The 16,362-nt window shown below is 38.4% G+C and overlaps 1 protein-coding gene across 10 annotated transcripts in view; it reads left to right on the forward strand.

Moving 5' to 3' along the window:
* TCF4 (transcription factor 4) overlaps nucleotides 1-16,362 on the forward strand; it is a 523,378-nt gene that overhangs the window by 344,087 nt on the left and 162,929 nt on the right. Inside the window, exon 1 of one of the 10 annotated variants that reach the window (XM_077282469.1) lies at nucleotides 8,169-8,478. The exons of 8 other annotated variants lie outside the window; for them this stretch is intronic. In XM_077282469.1, the coding sequence (XP_077138584.1) occupies nucleotides 8,410-8,478 (69 nt within the window). In that variant the 5' untranslated portion in view covers nucleotides 8,169-8,409. Of the gene's footprint in view, nucleotides 1-8,168; nucleotides 8,479-16,362 lie in introns of those variants that run through there. One more of the 10 variants, XM_077282459.1, reaches the window with a different exon arrangement.

Here is a 16,362-nt window from a genome sequence, read left to right on the forward strand (position 1 = left end):
AGAAGGAGCTCACCGACGGTTCTCAGTTGACTCCTTTTTTTGCAGTTAGCAATAGACAGGGCAAAACAGAGAAGTTAAACGGTGCAAAACTTTTACTGAACCCCAATTACAAAAATGATTTACATGAGAAACAAAAAATGAGCCTTTAAAGCCCCTAAAACGAACCGAGGACTGACCACGAATGACCTTGCAGAGCCTGGAGATAACCACTGATATAATATCCACGTTAGTGAAGGTTTTTGTTATCTATTTTTGCAAACCTGGCCTTAAATGTAAGTACTTCCTCTGCACATTACATCACCGCTTCAGGGTCTCGTGCTGGATCGGGGGGAAACATCTGCCGGTGGTGGGCTAAGCCTCATCAGCAACTGGTCACCACCAGCTCTTCGAATATAGAGAGAAGCCGCAATCGTTGACATGGGAAACTTCCCTCCCCTTCATTTTTTTTTTATTTTTTTTATTGCTTGAACGTTATTTAATAGGAAAGAACGGAAGTTGTTACAAACCATAAACTTTACACTTCATGATGATTGATGGTCACATTATTTATTAACTTGATTTTTTTAAACTGACTTTCCGAGCCTACATTTCTTGGTTAATTTTTTTTTTTTTTTATCATTTTTTAATTTTGAGCTTTGCAATAAAAAAAAAAAAAAAAATTATGTTTTACCGCGTAGGTTTTTCTTTATCGTGTCCGCTTTAAGGACTTAAAGTATAGAATTTTAAATTTTTTTTTTAAATTTTTTTTTTTTTGCCATATGGGAAAATGTTCGAAATGACACAATTCCAATTTACGGTATTATATAGTGTAAGCTCCTACGTGTAATTAGAAGACAATGGTCTTTTCATTTCTGTCGGCGTGTTGAAATCCCGATTGCACAAGCGCGTTCATACAGTATTCATTAGAACGAGAAACCGTAGGCCGAAATGATTCATCGGCCCAAAATCTGCTTCCACGTTGGCACAACCATCAAATACCGGCCCCGGAGCTACAAAATCGGGAGGAATTGGACTCTCTGAATTCGCAATGTTCATATAAATACAATAATTTGTAGGTGTCTAAACATTCTAATTTTTTATATATATTTATGCAATATTTAATATTGAGAAACCAAAGAAATATGATAAAATAAAATACAAAAAATATAGTTAAAAAATAAAAAATAACACTTTTAACACCAAAAAAATGATCAATGATACCACATCTTGGGGCACTTTGGTTGATGAGATTGCCCATTAATTTGCACCCGCAACTTTTTATTTTTATTTTTATTATTAGTATTATACAGTACGATATTATATGGCTCATGTGGTGATGCAAGTACTACATACACTATAAACCTTATAGGTTCCTAATTGTAGGATCATAAAAAGATCAAAAGAAAACTTTTCTTTAACTGGTTTCTACTGCTTTTTTCTTCCTTTTGCTTTGTGTCCCGTGTTGTATTTTTTCCTTATTTTTATTTTTATTTTTTATTTTTAGACCTGCAATACTTACCTTCGTCCTACAGATGTCACTGTTGTAATGTCTGTTTATACTAAGCCCTTAGACAATGGTTGTAGTGTCCTATAATTATAAAGGATAACAAATATGTGTATGTTTTATTGTACTTTTTATTTTATTTTTTATTGAATTTCATATTTTGCTATATTATTTGTATTTATTAGCGTTTATATGATTTATATTATTTATATTTTTTATTTGTATACTATTTATTTATATATTATTTATATTATATCAATTATATTTATGGGTTTTTATTGTACTTTTTTATTTTTTATTTTATTCCATTTCAGATTTATTTATGTTACTTATATTTATATATATAGTTTATTTTATTTATTTTATTTATATATTATGTATATACTATTTATTCATATATATTATTTATTATCAATTATATTTACATTATTTTCTATTTTTATTGTCCTTTTATTTTATTTATTTTTGTAATTGGATTTTATATTGATTTATGTATAGTGTTAATATTATTTAATTATATATATATATATAACATTTGTCTCATTTATATAAATTAATGCTGTGCCCCCCATTTTGTACGCCAGTCTTGATGAAGAGTGAAGAGTTTGGACATGTTACCCCTTTAAGGGGCCGGGGTAGAATAGGGGAGAAATACTTCTCTGCTAAGTTCCAACCAGTTTTCAGAAGCTCTGTCTAATTGCAATGGATGATGTGGATGGAGTGAATGTGAGGGGGTACAAACTGCCGCAGGTGGTATTTATGGCCGCCGTATAGAACAGGGGGCCGCATTCACCTATGTAAACCCCAGAACACTGGCAGCTCTGCTACTTTACTGTGGGAATGTCTGCTGCTTTCTAAGGTAAATGTTATTCCACATATGTCTGCCCCTTCATTAAAACTTACTAAATTATTGGCGAAATTGTGAAAGTTTTATCCCCCACCCCCACCCCGAGCGATCCTAGACGGAGCGCACAAGACCCCATTAATGAGCGGAGTATACTGCCCGGTATTCATGGCGAGTGCAGGGATTGATGCCAGTTCACTGCGCCATGTGCAACTTCTAAAGCCCCCAATAAAGTCTGTGTCTTCAGGCCACTTTCCTCGTAGGCCGAGCGCATAATCGTGTTTTAATTTAATTAACATCCACGTTACAAAGTCCCTCTCCCCTCCCCCGCACTGGTCCACAAGTCGCTTTTTATGCCCCAGTCTGATGTCCTGTTAATGTCGTGGGCTGAGACACAAACACGTGGGGACGACGGCTCTGTGTATACGATACATGGACATATCCGGGCCGTGAGGGGGGATGGGCCAGACCGGGGCCGATAAATGTCTGCTGGAGATATTATACTGAAGTCAGGTGTAACTGATATATATATATATATATATATATATATATATATATATATATATATATATATATATATATATATATATATATATATATATATATATATATATATGAGTGAGCAACATTATATATATCTATCTATCTATAATCTATCTATCTATAATCTATCTATCATCTATCTATCATCTATTATCTATCTATCTATCTTCTATCTGTATATCTATTATCTATCTATCTATCGATCATCTTTTGTCTATCTATCTATTATCTATCTATTCTCTATCTATTCTCTATCTATTATCTATTATCTATCTATTATCTATCTATCTACAGGTGCATCTCACAAGATTAGAATATCATCAAAAAGTTAATTTATTTCAGTTCTTCAATATAAAAAGTGAATCTCATATATTATATAGAGTCATTACACACAGAGTGATCTATTTCACGTGTTTATTTCAGTTAATGTTGATGATTATGGCTTACAGCCAAAGTCATTATCTCAGTAAATAAGAATAATTTATAACACCAGCTTGAAAAATGATTTTAAAATCTGAAATGTTGGCCTACTGAAATGTATATTCAGTAAATGCGCTCAATACTTGGTCAGGCTCCTTTTGCATCAATTACTGCATCAATGCGGCGTGGCATGGAGGTGATCAGCCTGTGGCACTGCTGAGGGGTTATGGAAGCCCAGGTTGCTTTGATAGCAGCCTTCACCTTGTCTGCATTGTTGGGTCTGGTGTCTCATCTTCCTCTTGACAATACTCCATGCAATCTCTATGGGGTTAAGGTCAGGTGAGTTTGCTGCCAATGAAGCACAGTGATACAGTTGTTTGTAAACCAGGTATTGGCACTTTGGGAAGTGTGGACAGGGGCCAAGTCCTGCTGGAGAATGACATTTCTATCTCCAAAAAGCTTGTCGGCAGAGGGAAGTATGAAGCGATCTAAAATCTCCTGGTAGATGGCTGCGCTGACTTTGGTCTTGATAAACCACAGTGGACCTACACCAGCAGATGACATGGCTCCCCAAACCATCACTGACGGAGCCCCGACCAAGTATTGAGTGCACTTACTGAACATACATTTCAGTAGGACAACATTTCGGATTTTTGAATAACTTTTCAAGCTGGTGTTATAAAGTATTCTAATTTACTGAGATAATGATTTTGGGGTTTTCATTGGCTGTAAGCCATAATCATCAACATTAACAGAAATAAACACGTGAAATAGATCACTCTGTAATGACTCTATATAATATATGAGATTCACTTTTTGTATTAAAGAACTGAAGTAAATTAACTTTTTGATGATATTCTAATTTTGTGAGATGCACCTGTATCTATTATCTATCTATCATCTTTCTAGTATATATCTATTGTATATCTAACTATATATCTATTATCTATCTACCTAACTCTTCTCTATTAGTGATGAGCGAGTATACTCGTTACTCGAGATTTCCGGAGCACGCTCGGGGGTCCTCCGAGTATTTGTTAGTGCTCGGAGATTTAGTTTTCTTCGCCGCAGCTGAATGATTTACATCTGTTAGCCAGTATAAGTACATGTGGGGGTTGCCGGGTTGCTAGGGAATCCCCACATGTACTTATGCTGGCTAACAGATGTAAATCATTCAGCTGCGGCGAAGAAAACTAAATCTCCGAGCACTAACAAATACTAGGAGGACCCCCGAGCGTGCTGAGAAATCTCGAGTAACGAGTATACTCGCTCATCACTATTCTCTATCTATTGCATATCAGTCTAAATATCTTTATTTCCATCTCTTTTTATCTATTTGTCTGTGATTTGTATTTTTCTAATGCTCATCTATTATCTATTTATTAAATTCTCATCACCCAGTCTGTTGTCCACACAATAATCTGTGGCCCGTGGACGGGAACCCTCACATCCACCTCTTACTTTCCAGCATCTGCAGCTCCTCTTTTCATTAGCCAGCCATGTGTGACATCACATGTGTGTCATGCTGCAACAATGACATCACCCAGGCTGGCTAATCAAAAGTAGAGGCATGGATGCCCGAAGATATGGAGCTGTCTACCAGCCAAAGATTACTGTGCGCATGATGGACTGGGCTGTGCAAATCAATACTCATATCTATTACCTATTTATCTATTATCTATCTATCATCTATATATTATCTATCTATTATCTATCTATTATCCATTTATCTATCTATTATCTATTATCTATCATCTATCTATTATCTATCTATTATCTATATTATCTATCTATTATTTATTATTGTTCTATTATCTATCTATCTATCTATCTATCTATCTATCTATCTATGTATCTATCTATCAGCTATCTATTATCTATTATCTATCTATTACCTATTTATCTAATATCTATTATCTATCATCTATCTATTATCTATCTATTATCCATTTATCTATCTATTATCTATTATCTATCATCTATCTATTATCTATCTATTATCTATATTATCTATCTATTATTTATTATCATTCTATTATCTATCTATCTATCTATCTATCTATCTATGTATCTATCAGCTATCTATTATCTATTATCTATATATTACCTATTTATCTATTATCTATTATCTATCATCTATCTATTATCTATATATCTATCATCTATCTATTATCTATTATCTATCTTTGTGTCTACATGTCTTTCTTGTATCTCTCCGTCTCATTCTTCGCCTTCTTCTTCATCATCTATGTTTGTCTAGTCTTATTTCCCATAGAATATTCTGCAGCCTTTGGTTCGGCATTTCCCCTCCCCATACATAAGGGTGTATAAGGTCCAGACAATTGTGCGGCAGGTTGTGTCTATGAAGTCGGGGGTCTTCCTATCTGTGCTCTGTATTTCCCCCCTCCCTGCATCCTCCTTCCTCCCCTGCTTCCGTTTTTTGCGTTGTCGCACACCCATTGACCTGTTGTCGCCCGTCCTGGGGGTATAGGACCAGCCGGGTGGTGGAGGGGTTACGACCGTGATCCTGTCACACTGACATCTAACTGTTTTAATGACAAAAAAATCTGCAAAGCATGAAATTGGAATGAAATGTGTGATTATAATTCAAGTACTGTTTACCCAAAGCCCCGGGGACTTTGGGAATAAATACAGAGCGAGTGAGTTAGATAAACCTCTGCTTATTCCTTATGCTGTTCTATGGGGGGGGGGGGGGGAACCCTATGGGAGGGGCGGGTGGAACTTTCTATGCGGAAACTTTTTTTGTTGCTGGCAAAATTCGCCATTTATTTGCTTCTTCTCTTCCGCCTTTTGCTACCACGCGACGCTGTTAGAAAATAGGTATTGTGAATTATTAAAGTTGATTCTAGGAGAATAGCTCTACGCTCGAATGGCATTTATTTCGGCATATGCAAATGATTTAGTTTCATTTGGGATGAGTTCCCAGGAGCCCTTCTTTCCTATGATGATCAGAATTTGGCAAGCGCCAGCTAGCATGCTTTTCTTTTTTTTTTCCCTTTTTTTTTCCTATTTTTTTTTTTTTGTGGGGGGATTGGATTGGAGGTAATTTGGTACAGTATCAAGAATATAAAGGCCTTCAGTTTCCCCCACTTATGATTTGTGAGAGATTTATTAATGATCACGGGAAAAAAAACGTACCAAGATTTGTGTCCACGTAATGTCGTCTGATCGTCGTTATCCGCGAGGGATTTTTGTTCTTTTCAAGTGCGGTCAATTTTGGCTTCTTCTTTTTCCAGATGAATAGCCGGGATGCGTCTAGTATTATCCCACATAGTACATGGCAAAAACGCTCAAGAAAGGGGAGACTGTTCTCACTTAGTACTCGATTGAAAAATAATAAATAAAAGTGTGAAAAAAAATAATATAGTGAAGTATTAATCAAAAGATCTAGGCAAAAAATAATAACTAGAATATGTAAGAATAAAAAAAAATATTTATATATATATATATATATATATATATATATATATATATAGCAAAATAAATACAATCTAGAAATATAAGAAAAAAATGTAAGAGAAAAATAATAATCAAAAAATGTAGCAAAATAATAATCAAAAAAGTTAGAAAAAAATGCAAGAAAAAATAATAATCAAAAGTTGTATGAAAACAATAAGTAAGAGAAATGGAAGGAAAAATCAAAAGCAAAGAAAATAAAAAAATAAGCAAAAATTGTAAGAAAATAATATTTACAAAATTAAAGAAAAAATATTACAAATTGTAAGTGAAAAAAATAAATGTAAGGAAAAAATAATATAAAAATATAAGAAAAAAATAACGTGAAAATGTAATAAAAAATAATAAAAAAAAGTTTCTTGTCTAAAAAATAATAAAGATGGAAATTATGGTAACGAGGCAAGCTTAATGACTCCAGGCCTGATGAATATAAATGTAAAAACATATATATATTTTTTTTATATTAATTATATATATTTTTATATAGTATTTATTATATTTATTTATTTCTAATTTTTTTACGATACTCTTTACAGTTTTTTTTGAATTACATCATTGTCTCCTGGCATTATAGTCATTTTTTATTAGATTTTTATTTTATATATATTTTTTTACTTTTATAAAAAAAAATGAAAATCTTGCAGTTGGGAGGAGCAATGCAACATATTTAACTCCCTAGATGTTACATCATCAGAATCACATACCGTACTGGTTCTTTACAGCCAGGTCAGAACATTTTTTTATTATTATTATTTATTTATTATTATTTTCACCCCTCCACCCCCCACCGCATATCCCACCGCCATCCCCCCCTCTTTCGTTTTCTGAACTGGGTTCCCAAGCAGCTGCGTACAATGCTGGGAGCCTGCCAGGAGCAGAGACAGATGGTATAGTTATTAGATGTGCATCATACGAATCCCTTCCTGCCACTCGCTTTTTAATCAAATTAAAACAAAAAAAGAAAGAGAGGGAGAGCGAGAGAGAGAGGGGGAGTCAATTAACTGCATTTGTATTCTGCACAATTATGGACCCTCTCCTACTTTTACCCCTAGGCAGTTAAGTGGAAATTTTAAGGGAAAGCAATAAAGGAGGAGGTGTTGGGTGGGGGGGGGAGCGAAAAATCCAACATTTCCACTCCCATAAAATATGCCAGGAATCTGAAAAAGAACCGGATTTAGACGGATCTGCGATTATTATTTTTTTTTTTATTTTATAATTTTTTTTTTTTTTTTTATTTTATAATTATTTTTTTTTAAATCCCTCCCCATTCAATTATTATTTTATTTTTTTTTTTCATCGATTTAAAGAAAACATGGAAAAGTTGAATCTCCTTTCTTGTATGCACCAGGAAGTACTGGGATGCTTTCCAGAATCGCTGTGGAAAGTTAGCTGTCGTCTGACAGCGAAAAAGAGAGAGAGCGTAGAGAAGAAGAGAACTAGCCACCTCCTCTTATCCACCTCCCCCCGCCCAAACGTCAGGAATGGTCTCTCCCTGCTTTGCATATTCACCATGCTTGGCCTGGCCATATGGGAAAATGCAAGTGAAGGAATTGTTGTGAAAAAGGGACAGCAGAGTTAGAAATAAAAAGTTGTAAAGAGTGGGTACCGAAGAGGAAAAAAAAAAAAAAAAGAACCCGACGCTATGTATTGCGCGTACCCAATCCCCGGACTGGGAGGAAACTCTTTGATGTACTACTATAATGGGAAAGCGGTAAGAGAAGTCTGTAATTAAAGGTGTAATTTTGACAAGTTTTATTTGTGGTGGGAATGTGGATCACATGGATGATGAAAAGGACGAGTGTGCGACTGCTGTGCTGTGTCTCGTCCCCACCGTCCCCGTCTCCTTCCGTCCAGTCTCCACTTTGTGGTCGACCCTCCTATATTGCATGTATCTCTATAATATTTACATAAACGTATCACCTCTCCGTTCCGTAACAAACTCAGCTCTGCAACATTGTCGTAAATCATATTCGTACTTAGTGTCAAATCTGCCAACTTGTAGCTCACGCAATGTATCCAGTTCTCTGGAAGAATATATCTCTTGTTACTTTTGTATCCAAAAAAATGTATTTGTTTAATATTGGAAAAGGCTTTAAAAAAAATGAATAGAATTTGCATCGTCATGATGTTATTTCCTTTTTTTATATTCATTTATGCAGAATGGAAAGTTTTCTATTTGTTTGTTGTTGTTTTTTGTACTTGTTGTTTATTTATTTATTTGTGATATTTCCACAAGTGTTGAGTTCACTGTACAATTGGCACAAGTGTGTGTTTTTTTTATATTATTATTATTATTTGTCCTGTTTTGTGACGTTTTCCTTCTCGTAAAGAGAGAGAGGAAATCTGGGGAAAAATTTGTCAGGGAGACCGGTTAAACAGACGACAGACAGGGTGGAAGGGGAGAGCGATGTGCCTGACACACGGCAGATAGAAGGAAAAAAAATATCCGTGCAAGGAAAGGGAGAATATTCTGCAAAATGTTATGTAAGACGCCGATATGAAATGTACATTTTGAATATTTAGGGGATTAGAATGGTTTTTGTGTTTTGTATTTGTTTTTTTTGTAAACTCTCTCAGTGCACGTATGTGCGATTACAGAAGTATGTGTGGCATTTGGCTCCCTGGTTCAGCTGCAGGTTTTCTGTTACCATCTGGAAGTTGATTTTCCCTTTGCCCCTGTGCCCCGTGCCATGGGAAAGAAAAGGGATTTTCGTTTACGAAAAGTGGGGGCAAAAAAAAAAGAAAAGCAACACAAAAACAACATGTGTTAAAGCAATGTCACAGTGAAAACCAGGCAGCCACTATTTTACATTTGTATGGGGGGGTTTACCCTCTTACTTCATCAGGTCCTGAACGGTGCCCAGGTCAGGGGCAAGAGGCCAAAAGGAAAGGGCTCCGGGCATATTGTCCGGTTAGGCCTACTAAGCTCTGAGGAGCATGGATCAATGATAGGGAAAGAAAGAAAGAAAGAAAGAAAGAAAGAAAGAAAGAAAGAAAGAAAGAAAGAAAGAAAGAAAGAAAGAAAGAAAGAGAAAAAGAGAGAGAAAGAAAGGATAGATAGATAGATAGATAGATAGATAGATAGATAGATAGATAGATAGATAGATATGAGAAAGAAAAAGAAAGAAAGAGAAAAAGAAAGATGAAGTCAGAGAAATTGCAAAAAAAAGTAAATAAAAAAATCAATGGCGGCCAGTGCAGTACAGAAAATGAAAAATGTAAAAAAAAATAAATCTGACATTTTTATATTTGTGACCCAACCATCTTTTTATTTTTTATTTTATTTATTTCTTTTTTCCGGTGGCGGTCGATCGGTGCCAAAGCCTGACCGCAGGCCTGTAAACCGTCAGGGTCTCCGTCGGCGAAGCAAATTCTATACCGTTCTATAAAACTCGTCTGCGCAACACACAGATTTTTTGTTTCTCATGGAGCGGGCATTGTTCTGGCAGGGATTTCGCATTGTACGATTTTTTGATATTGTGCCAGGCATTTTTCAGAGAATGTGGATGCCATGCGTGTGCCCGCTAGAAATGTGTTTCGCAGCCTCTGGTCTTTTTCTGTATATTCTTTCCTGTGACTTCTCGCTTTCCCGATATGATTGGGCTCACCTATAGATTATATAGTGCCCCCTATAAACTCTGTAGGCCCCTCATTACTCATTAGTCTGTGTGTATAATTATTTCTATGTATATGTTGGCATTTGCCCTCGATTCCTTGAGCTTTATCTTTTACACTGATCTCATCATCCCTACACTTTACTGAATGAAAGGAGGAAAAAAATGTTCCCAAATTCTTTTTTAAATGTTACAAAAATAATAATTGACCCCGAGGTTCCATTTTTGGTTCGTCTTTGAACCGTTTCTCCCTGTGTTGAGGAATTTCAAGGCATCACTGATAAATCCTTCCACTGTGAGAACCTGCTGGTGTCATTACAGTACATTCCTGGTAACTGCATGCACCATGCAGATGTAGCAGAGCTGAGATTGCCCTTTCACAGTGCGCATTAATGATACCTCTGTGACCTAAAAGTCGTTTTAGTTGAGGCCCTTTTAGGAATCGCCACCTATCATGATGCATTTTGGCAAGCAGCATACTCAGCTCTGCTACATCTGCCTCCCTCATGGCCCTTTTGTGTTGCGGCAGCCTCATAACAGGGCTGTAATTCATCGGAGTCCTCTGTCACAGGCTCCTTATAATGACGTGTGATGCGGTTTAAGAGCATAAGATTTCGACCTTATTGTAAGGAAGCGTCCTCGGTCACAGAGGGGTCCCGGGATTTGCATCTGGATAGTGTCACTGATGATTGGGGCCCATGGCTCCTCCTGGGTATTTTGGACCTTTTCTGCACCAAAGCGGTTACGATCGTCCATCACAAATATGCACACAACTTATATCATTTACACAAAGCTACAATTACACTAATTGCCCCTGGGGTTTTTTGTCCTTCCACTAGGAAATCTCACAATATATCTGCACAAGTAACAACAGACAGGGACAGTGGGGGGTGACAGTCTTGGAATGACAGTCTGAGGAGTTAGAGTCTGGGGGTGACAGTCTGAGGGTGACAGTCTGGGGGGGCAGTCTAGGGATGACCGTATGGGGGTGACAGTGGGAGATGATAATCTCGGGTGGCAGTCTGGGGATGACAGTCTGGGGATGACAGTCTAGGGGTGACAGTCTGGGGGGGCAGTCTAGGGATGACAGTCTAGGGATGATAGTCTGGGGGATGACAGTCTGGGGGTGGCAGTCTGGGGATGATAGTCTGTGGGTGGCAGTAGGGGATGGTAGTCTAAGGGTGGCAGTGGGGGATGATAGTCTGTAGCTGACAGTCTGGGGGGACAGTCTGGGGGTGGCAGTCTGGGGATGATAGTCTGTGGGTAGCAGTAGGGCATGATAGTCTAAGGGTGGCAGTGGGGGATGATAGGCTGTGGGTGACAGTCTGGGGGAACAGTCTGGGGGTGGCAGTCTGGGGATGATAGACTGGGGGGTGACAGTCTATTGGTGACAGTCTATTGGTGACAGTCAGGGGGTGACAGTCAGGGGATGACAGTCTGGGGGTGACAGTCAGGGGATGACAGTCTGGGGGGACAGTCTGGGGGGACAGTGGGGGATGATAGGCTGTGGGTGACAGTCTGGGGGAACAGTCTGGGGGTGGCAGTCTGGGGATGATAGACTGGGGGGTGACAGTCTATTGGTGACAGTCTGTTGGTGACAGTCAGGGGGTGACAGTCAGGGGATGACAGTCTGGGGGTGACAGTCAGGGGATGACAGTCTTCGGGGACAGTCTGGGGGGACAGTCTGAGGATGACAGTCTAGGGTTGACAGTCTGGGGGTCTCCGCTCACCTCTCCAGATGAAATAATTACCTTCTTATACTACAGAAATTATTTAGAATAAGACACAAACGGTTCATATACAGAACAAAAAAGATCACTAGTATGTGTGTATATGTTCATTGTGTGCGTGTACATGTATGCATAAACTCAATGTGTGTGTATATCTATCTATGTGTGTGTATGTATATGTGTGTGCATATATCTATGTGTGTATGTATAGATATCTGTAAATATGTGTGCATGTAATTACTGCATGTGTGTAACTATATATGCGTGTGTATATGTGTATGTATATATGTGTGTGTTGTATTTGTCTGTACAGTGTATATGCCTATTTGTACATATAATAACATATATGTGAATTTAAATAATGTATGTATATATATTTGTGTGTATGTCTACGTGTACATATGTGTGTATGTAATTACTGTATGTGTGTGAGATATATATATAACTACATGTGTATATGTACATTCTGCATGTGTGTATATTATTGTGTGTGCACATATATGTATATGTGCATATGTAAATGTGTATATATGTGTATAGATCTATATATATACATATATGTGTGGTTTGAATCTGTCTGTGCAGTGTATATGTATGTGTGTGTCTGTATAGTTATTCCTTTGAATGCTCAGTACTGGCACCCGTAGTGTGTTATGTTGCATGTATGGCGTGTGTGTATACGGTATGTGCTAGGTATGTACACGTGTATCATTACATAGTGTTTTTGGCTGCATGCAGTATATATTTGTGCCAGTGTATAGATATGACGATGTACGGGATGATATCAGCCATACTATAAAGCCGCACTACAATGCTTTGATAGTAGTAATGGCGCCCATGATGATGCTTTTATCGTCTTCCTTTTGACCTCGGCTGTTTATTAGGATGGTGATGGTTCACATATCACATTTATTGCCGTTTTCCCCCCCTCTCACGCCCTCTATAACCCCATTAATGGGGGGCACGCTGGCGTTGGTGCTCCGTCTTGGAGATGATTGGTGGAAGCATTTGTCACGTTTGGCCCCACTGTTCTTCTTTTGCTGTCGGGGGCATCGCAGACGTGTAATGGCGTTATAAACCTTTCTCACTGTCAGGAAATTGGGCTGAAGAAAAGTTTGTTTCCTGTTGGAGCAGAAATGTGTTTCTCATTTAATGTGTTTATGGTAACGGATGAAGTTCCTGCATTTTGTGTCCTTTCTTGTTTTTCTTTGTATTTGGGACAGCACCATGTTGTCACCGGCGTAGGATTCACACCAGGCCTTGCTGTGAGCATCTCTACGAGCACAGGCTGATATGCAGGTACTGTGTCTTTAAGAGGCGGGTTTTATTGAAAAAGATAAGTGTCAGGTGTAGCAGAGCTGGGATGGTTAGCTGTAGCAGAGCTATGTTTGCCATACTGTATATATTTGTTACCTGTGATTTTGTCAGCTGCAGGATCCCCCAGTCTGCAGTGCTGAGTGTGTCAGACATACTGTAGATTAGCTGTGTTTGTCATCTGCAGGATGGATGGGCTCGTTATATGAGGCCGAGCTGTATTTGGGTCAGATGTGGACATTTTCAGATGCGATATAGTGGAGCTTGTCATTAGGTACCTAAAGGATTCCAGTTATTCTTCAGATCTGCGGTGCACAGTGATAATATGGGCACACGTGTACACCAGTGACTCCACCACATACACAGCACATATCCATACAGCCACACACAGATCCATACATACATCCATACATCCACACATTCATATGTACATACATCCACAAACACATCCATACATCAACCCTACATATATCCATACATCCACATCATCCATACATACAGCAACACATCATCCATATGTCCATACATCCACACACACATCCATACATTCACACATATATCTATCCATCCACAGATACAGACATCCTTACATACACATCCATAGATCCACACATCCATCCATACATCCAAACATACATACATACATCCTTGCGATACACAAACCCACACATATAGCCATCCTTACATACACACACAGCCATCCATCCACACTTCCATCCTTACATAGATCCATACATATACACATGCAGCCTAATATACACAGACATTCATCCATACACACACACATCCATCCATATATACATCCATAAGCACATACATACACAACACACACACATCCATATATACACACATACATTCATACAAACACACACATCCATACATCCTTACATACACACCCATCAATACATACACAGACACATACATACATACACACATATATGCACACATCCAGCCTAAAATACACACACATTCATACATCCACACTTCCTTACATACATACATACATCCAAACATACACACATCCATATATAAACATACATCAGTACACATCCATCCATACATACACACATACAGCCTAATGCAGTGGGGGGAAAAAGTATTTAGTCAGCCACCAATTGTGCAAGTTCTCCCACTGAAAAAGATGAGAGAGGCCTGTAATTGACATCATAGGTAGACCCCAACTATGAGAGTCACAATGAGAAAACAAATCCAGAAAATCACCTTGTATGATTTGGCAACATTTATTTTGCAAATCATGGAGGAAAATAAGTTTTTGGTCATTAACAAAAGTTCATCTCAATATTTTGTTATATATCCTATTTTGGCAATGACAGAGGTCAAACGTTTTCTGTAAGTCTTCACACTGTTGGTGGTATGTTGGCCCATTCCTCCATGCAGATCTCCTCTAGAGCAGTGATGTTTTGGGCCTGTCCCTGGGCAACACGGACTTTCAATTCCCTCCAAAGGTTTTCTATGGGGTTGAGATCTGGAGACTGGCTAGGCCACTCCAGGACGTTCATATGCTTCTTATAAAGCCACTCTTTCGTTGCCCTGGAGGTGTGCTTGGGATCATTATCTTGCTGAATGACCCATCCACGTTTCATCTTCAATGCCCTTGCTGATGGAAGGAGGTTTGTACTCAAAATCTCACGATACATGGCCCCATTCATTCTTTCATGTACACGGATCAGTTGTACTGGTCCCTTTGCAAAAAAAACAGCCCCAAAGCATGATGTTGCCACCCCCATGCTTCACAGTAGGTGTGGTGTTCTTTGGATGCAACTCAGCATTCTGTCTCCTCCAAACATGATGAGTTTTGTTTCTACCAAACAGTTCTACTTTGGTTTCATCAGACCATAGGACATTCTCCCAATACTCTTGCGGATAATCCAAATGCTATCTAGCAAACTTCAGATGGGCCCGGACATGTTCTGGCTTAATCAGGGGGCACGTCTGGTACTGCGGGATCTGAGTCCCTGGCGGCGTAGCGTGTTACTGATGGTAGCATTTGTTACGGTGGTCCCAGCTCTATGCAGGTCATTCACTAGGTCCCCCCGTGTGTTTCTGGGATTTTTGCTCACCGTTCTTGTGATCATTTTGACCCCCACGGGGTGAGATCTTGCGTGGAGCCTCAGATCGAGGGAGATTATCAGTGGTCTTGTATGTCTTCCATTTTCTAATTATTGCTCCCACAGTTGATTTCATCACACCAAGCTGCTCGCCTATTGCAGATTCGGTCTTCTCAGCCGGGTGCAGGGCTACAGTTTTGTTTCTGGTGTCCTTCACAGCTCTTCACCATAGTGGAGTTTGGAGTGTAAGGGTATGTGCACACGTCCGGATTTCTTGCAGAAATTTCCTGAAGAAAACCGGAAATTTTCTGCAAGGAATCCGCATTTTTTTTTTTTGCGTTTTTTTTTTCGTTTTTTTCGCGGTTTTTTTAGCATTCTGCAAGCGTAATTAGCTTGCAGAATGCTAAAGTTTTCCAAGCGATCTGTAGCATCGCTTTGAAAACTGACTGACAGGTTGGTCACACTTGTCAAACATAGTGTTTGACAAGTGTGACCAACTTTTTACTATAGATGCTGCTTATGCAGCATCTATAGTAAAAGATAGAATGTTTAAAAATAATAAAAAAAATAAAAAAAATGCTTATACTCACCTGCAGACCTCAGCAGCGTCCGTTCCGTATAGATGGTGTGTGCGCGCAGGACCTTCCATGACGTCGCGGTCACGTGAGCGGTCACATGACCGATCTCGACCAATCACAGGACCGTGACGTCATCGCAGGTCCTTCACCGCACACCAGCTACAGAAACCGAAGCGGCAGCATGCACCTGAGAGGCGGGAAGACATCGAAGGTGAGTATATCACTATTTTTTATTTTAATTCTTTTTTTTTGACCAATTATATGGTGCCCAGTCCGTGGAGGAGAGTCTC

This window comes from Ranitomeya variabilis, chromosome 1 (assembly GCF_051348905.1).
Source record: "Ranitomeya variabilis isolate aRanVar5 chromosome 1, aRanVar5.hap1, whole genome shotgun sequence".
NCBI classification, from domain to species: domain Eukaryota; kingdom Metazoa; phylum Chordata; class Amphibia; order Anura; family Dendrobatidae; genus Ranitomeya; species Ranitomeya variabilis.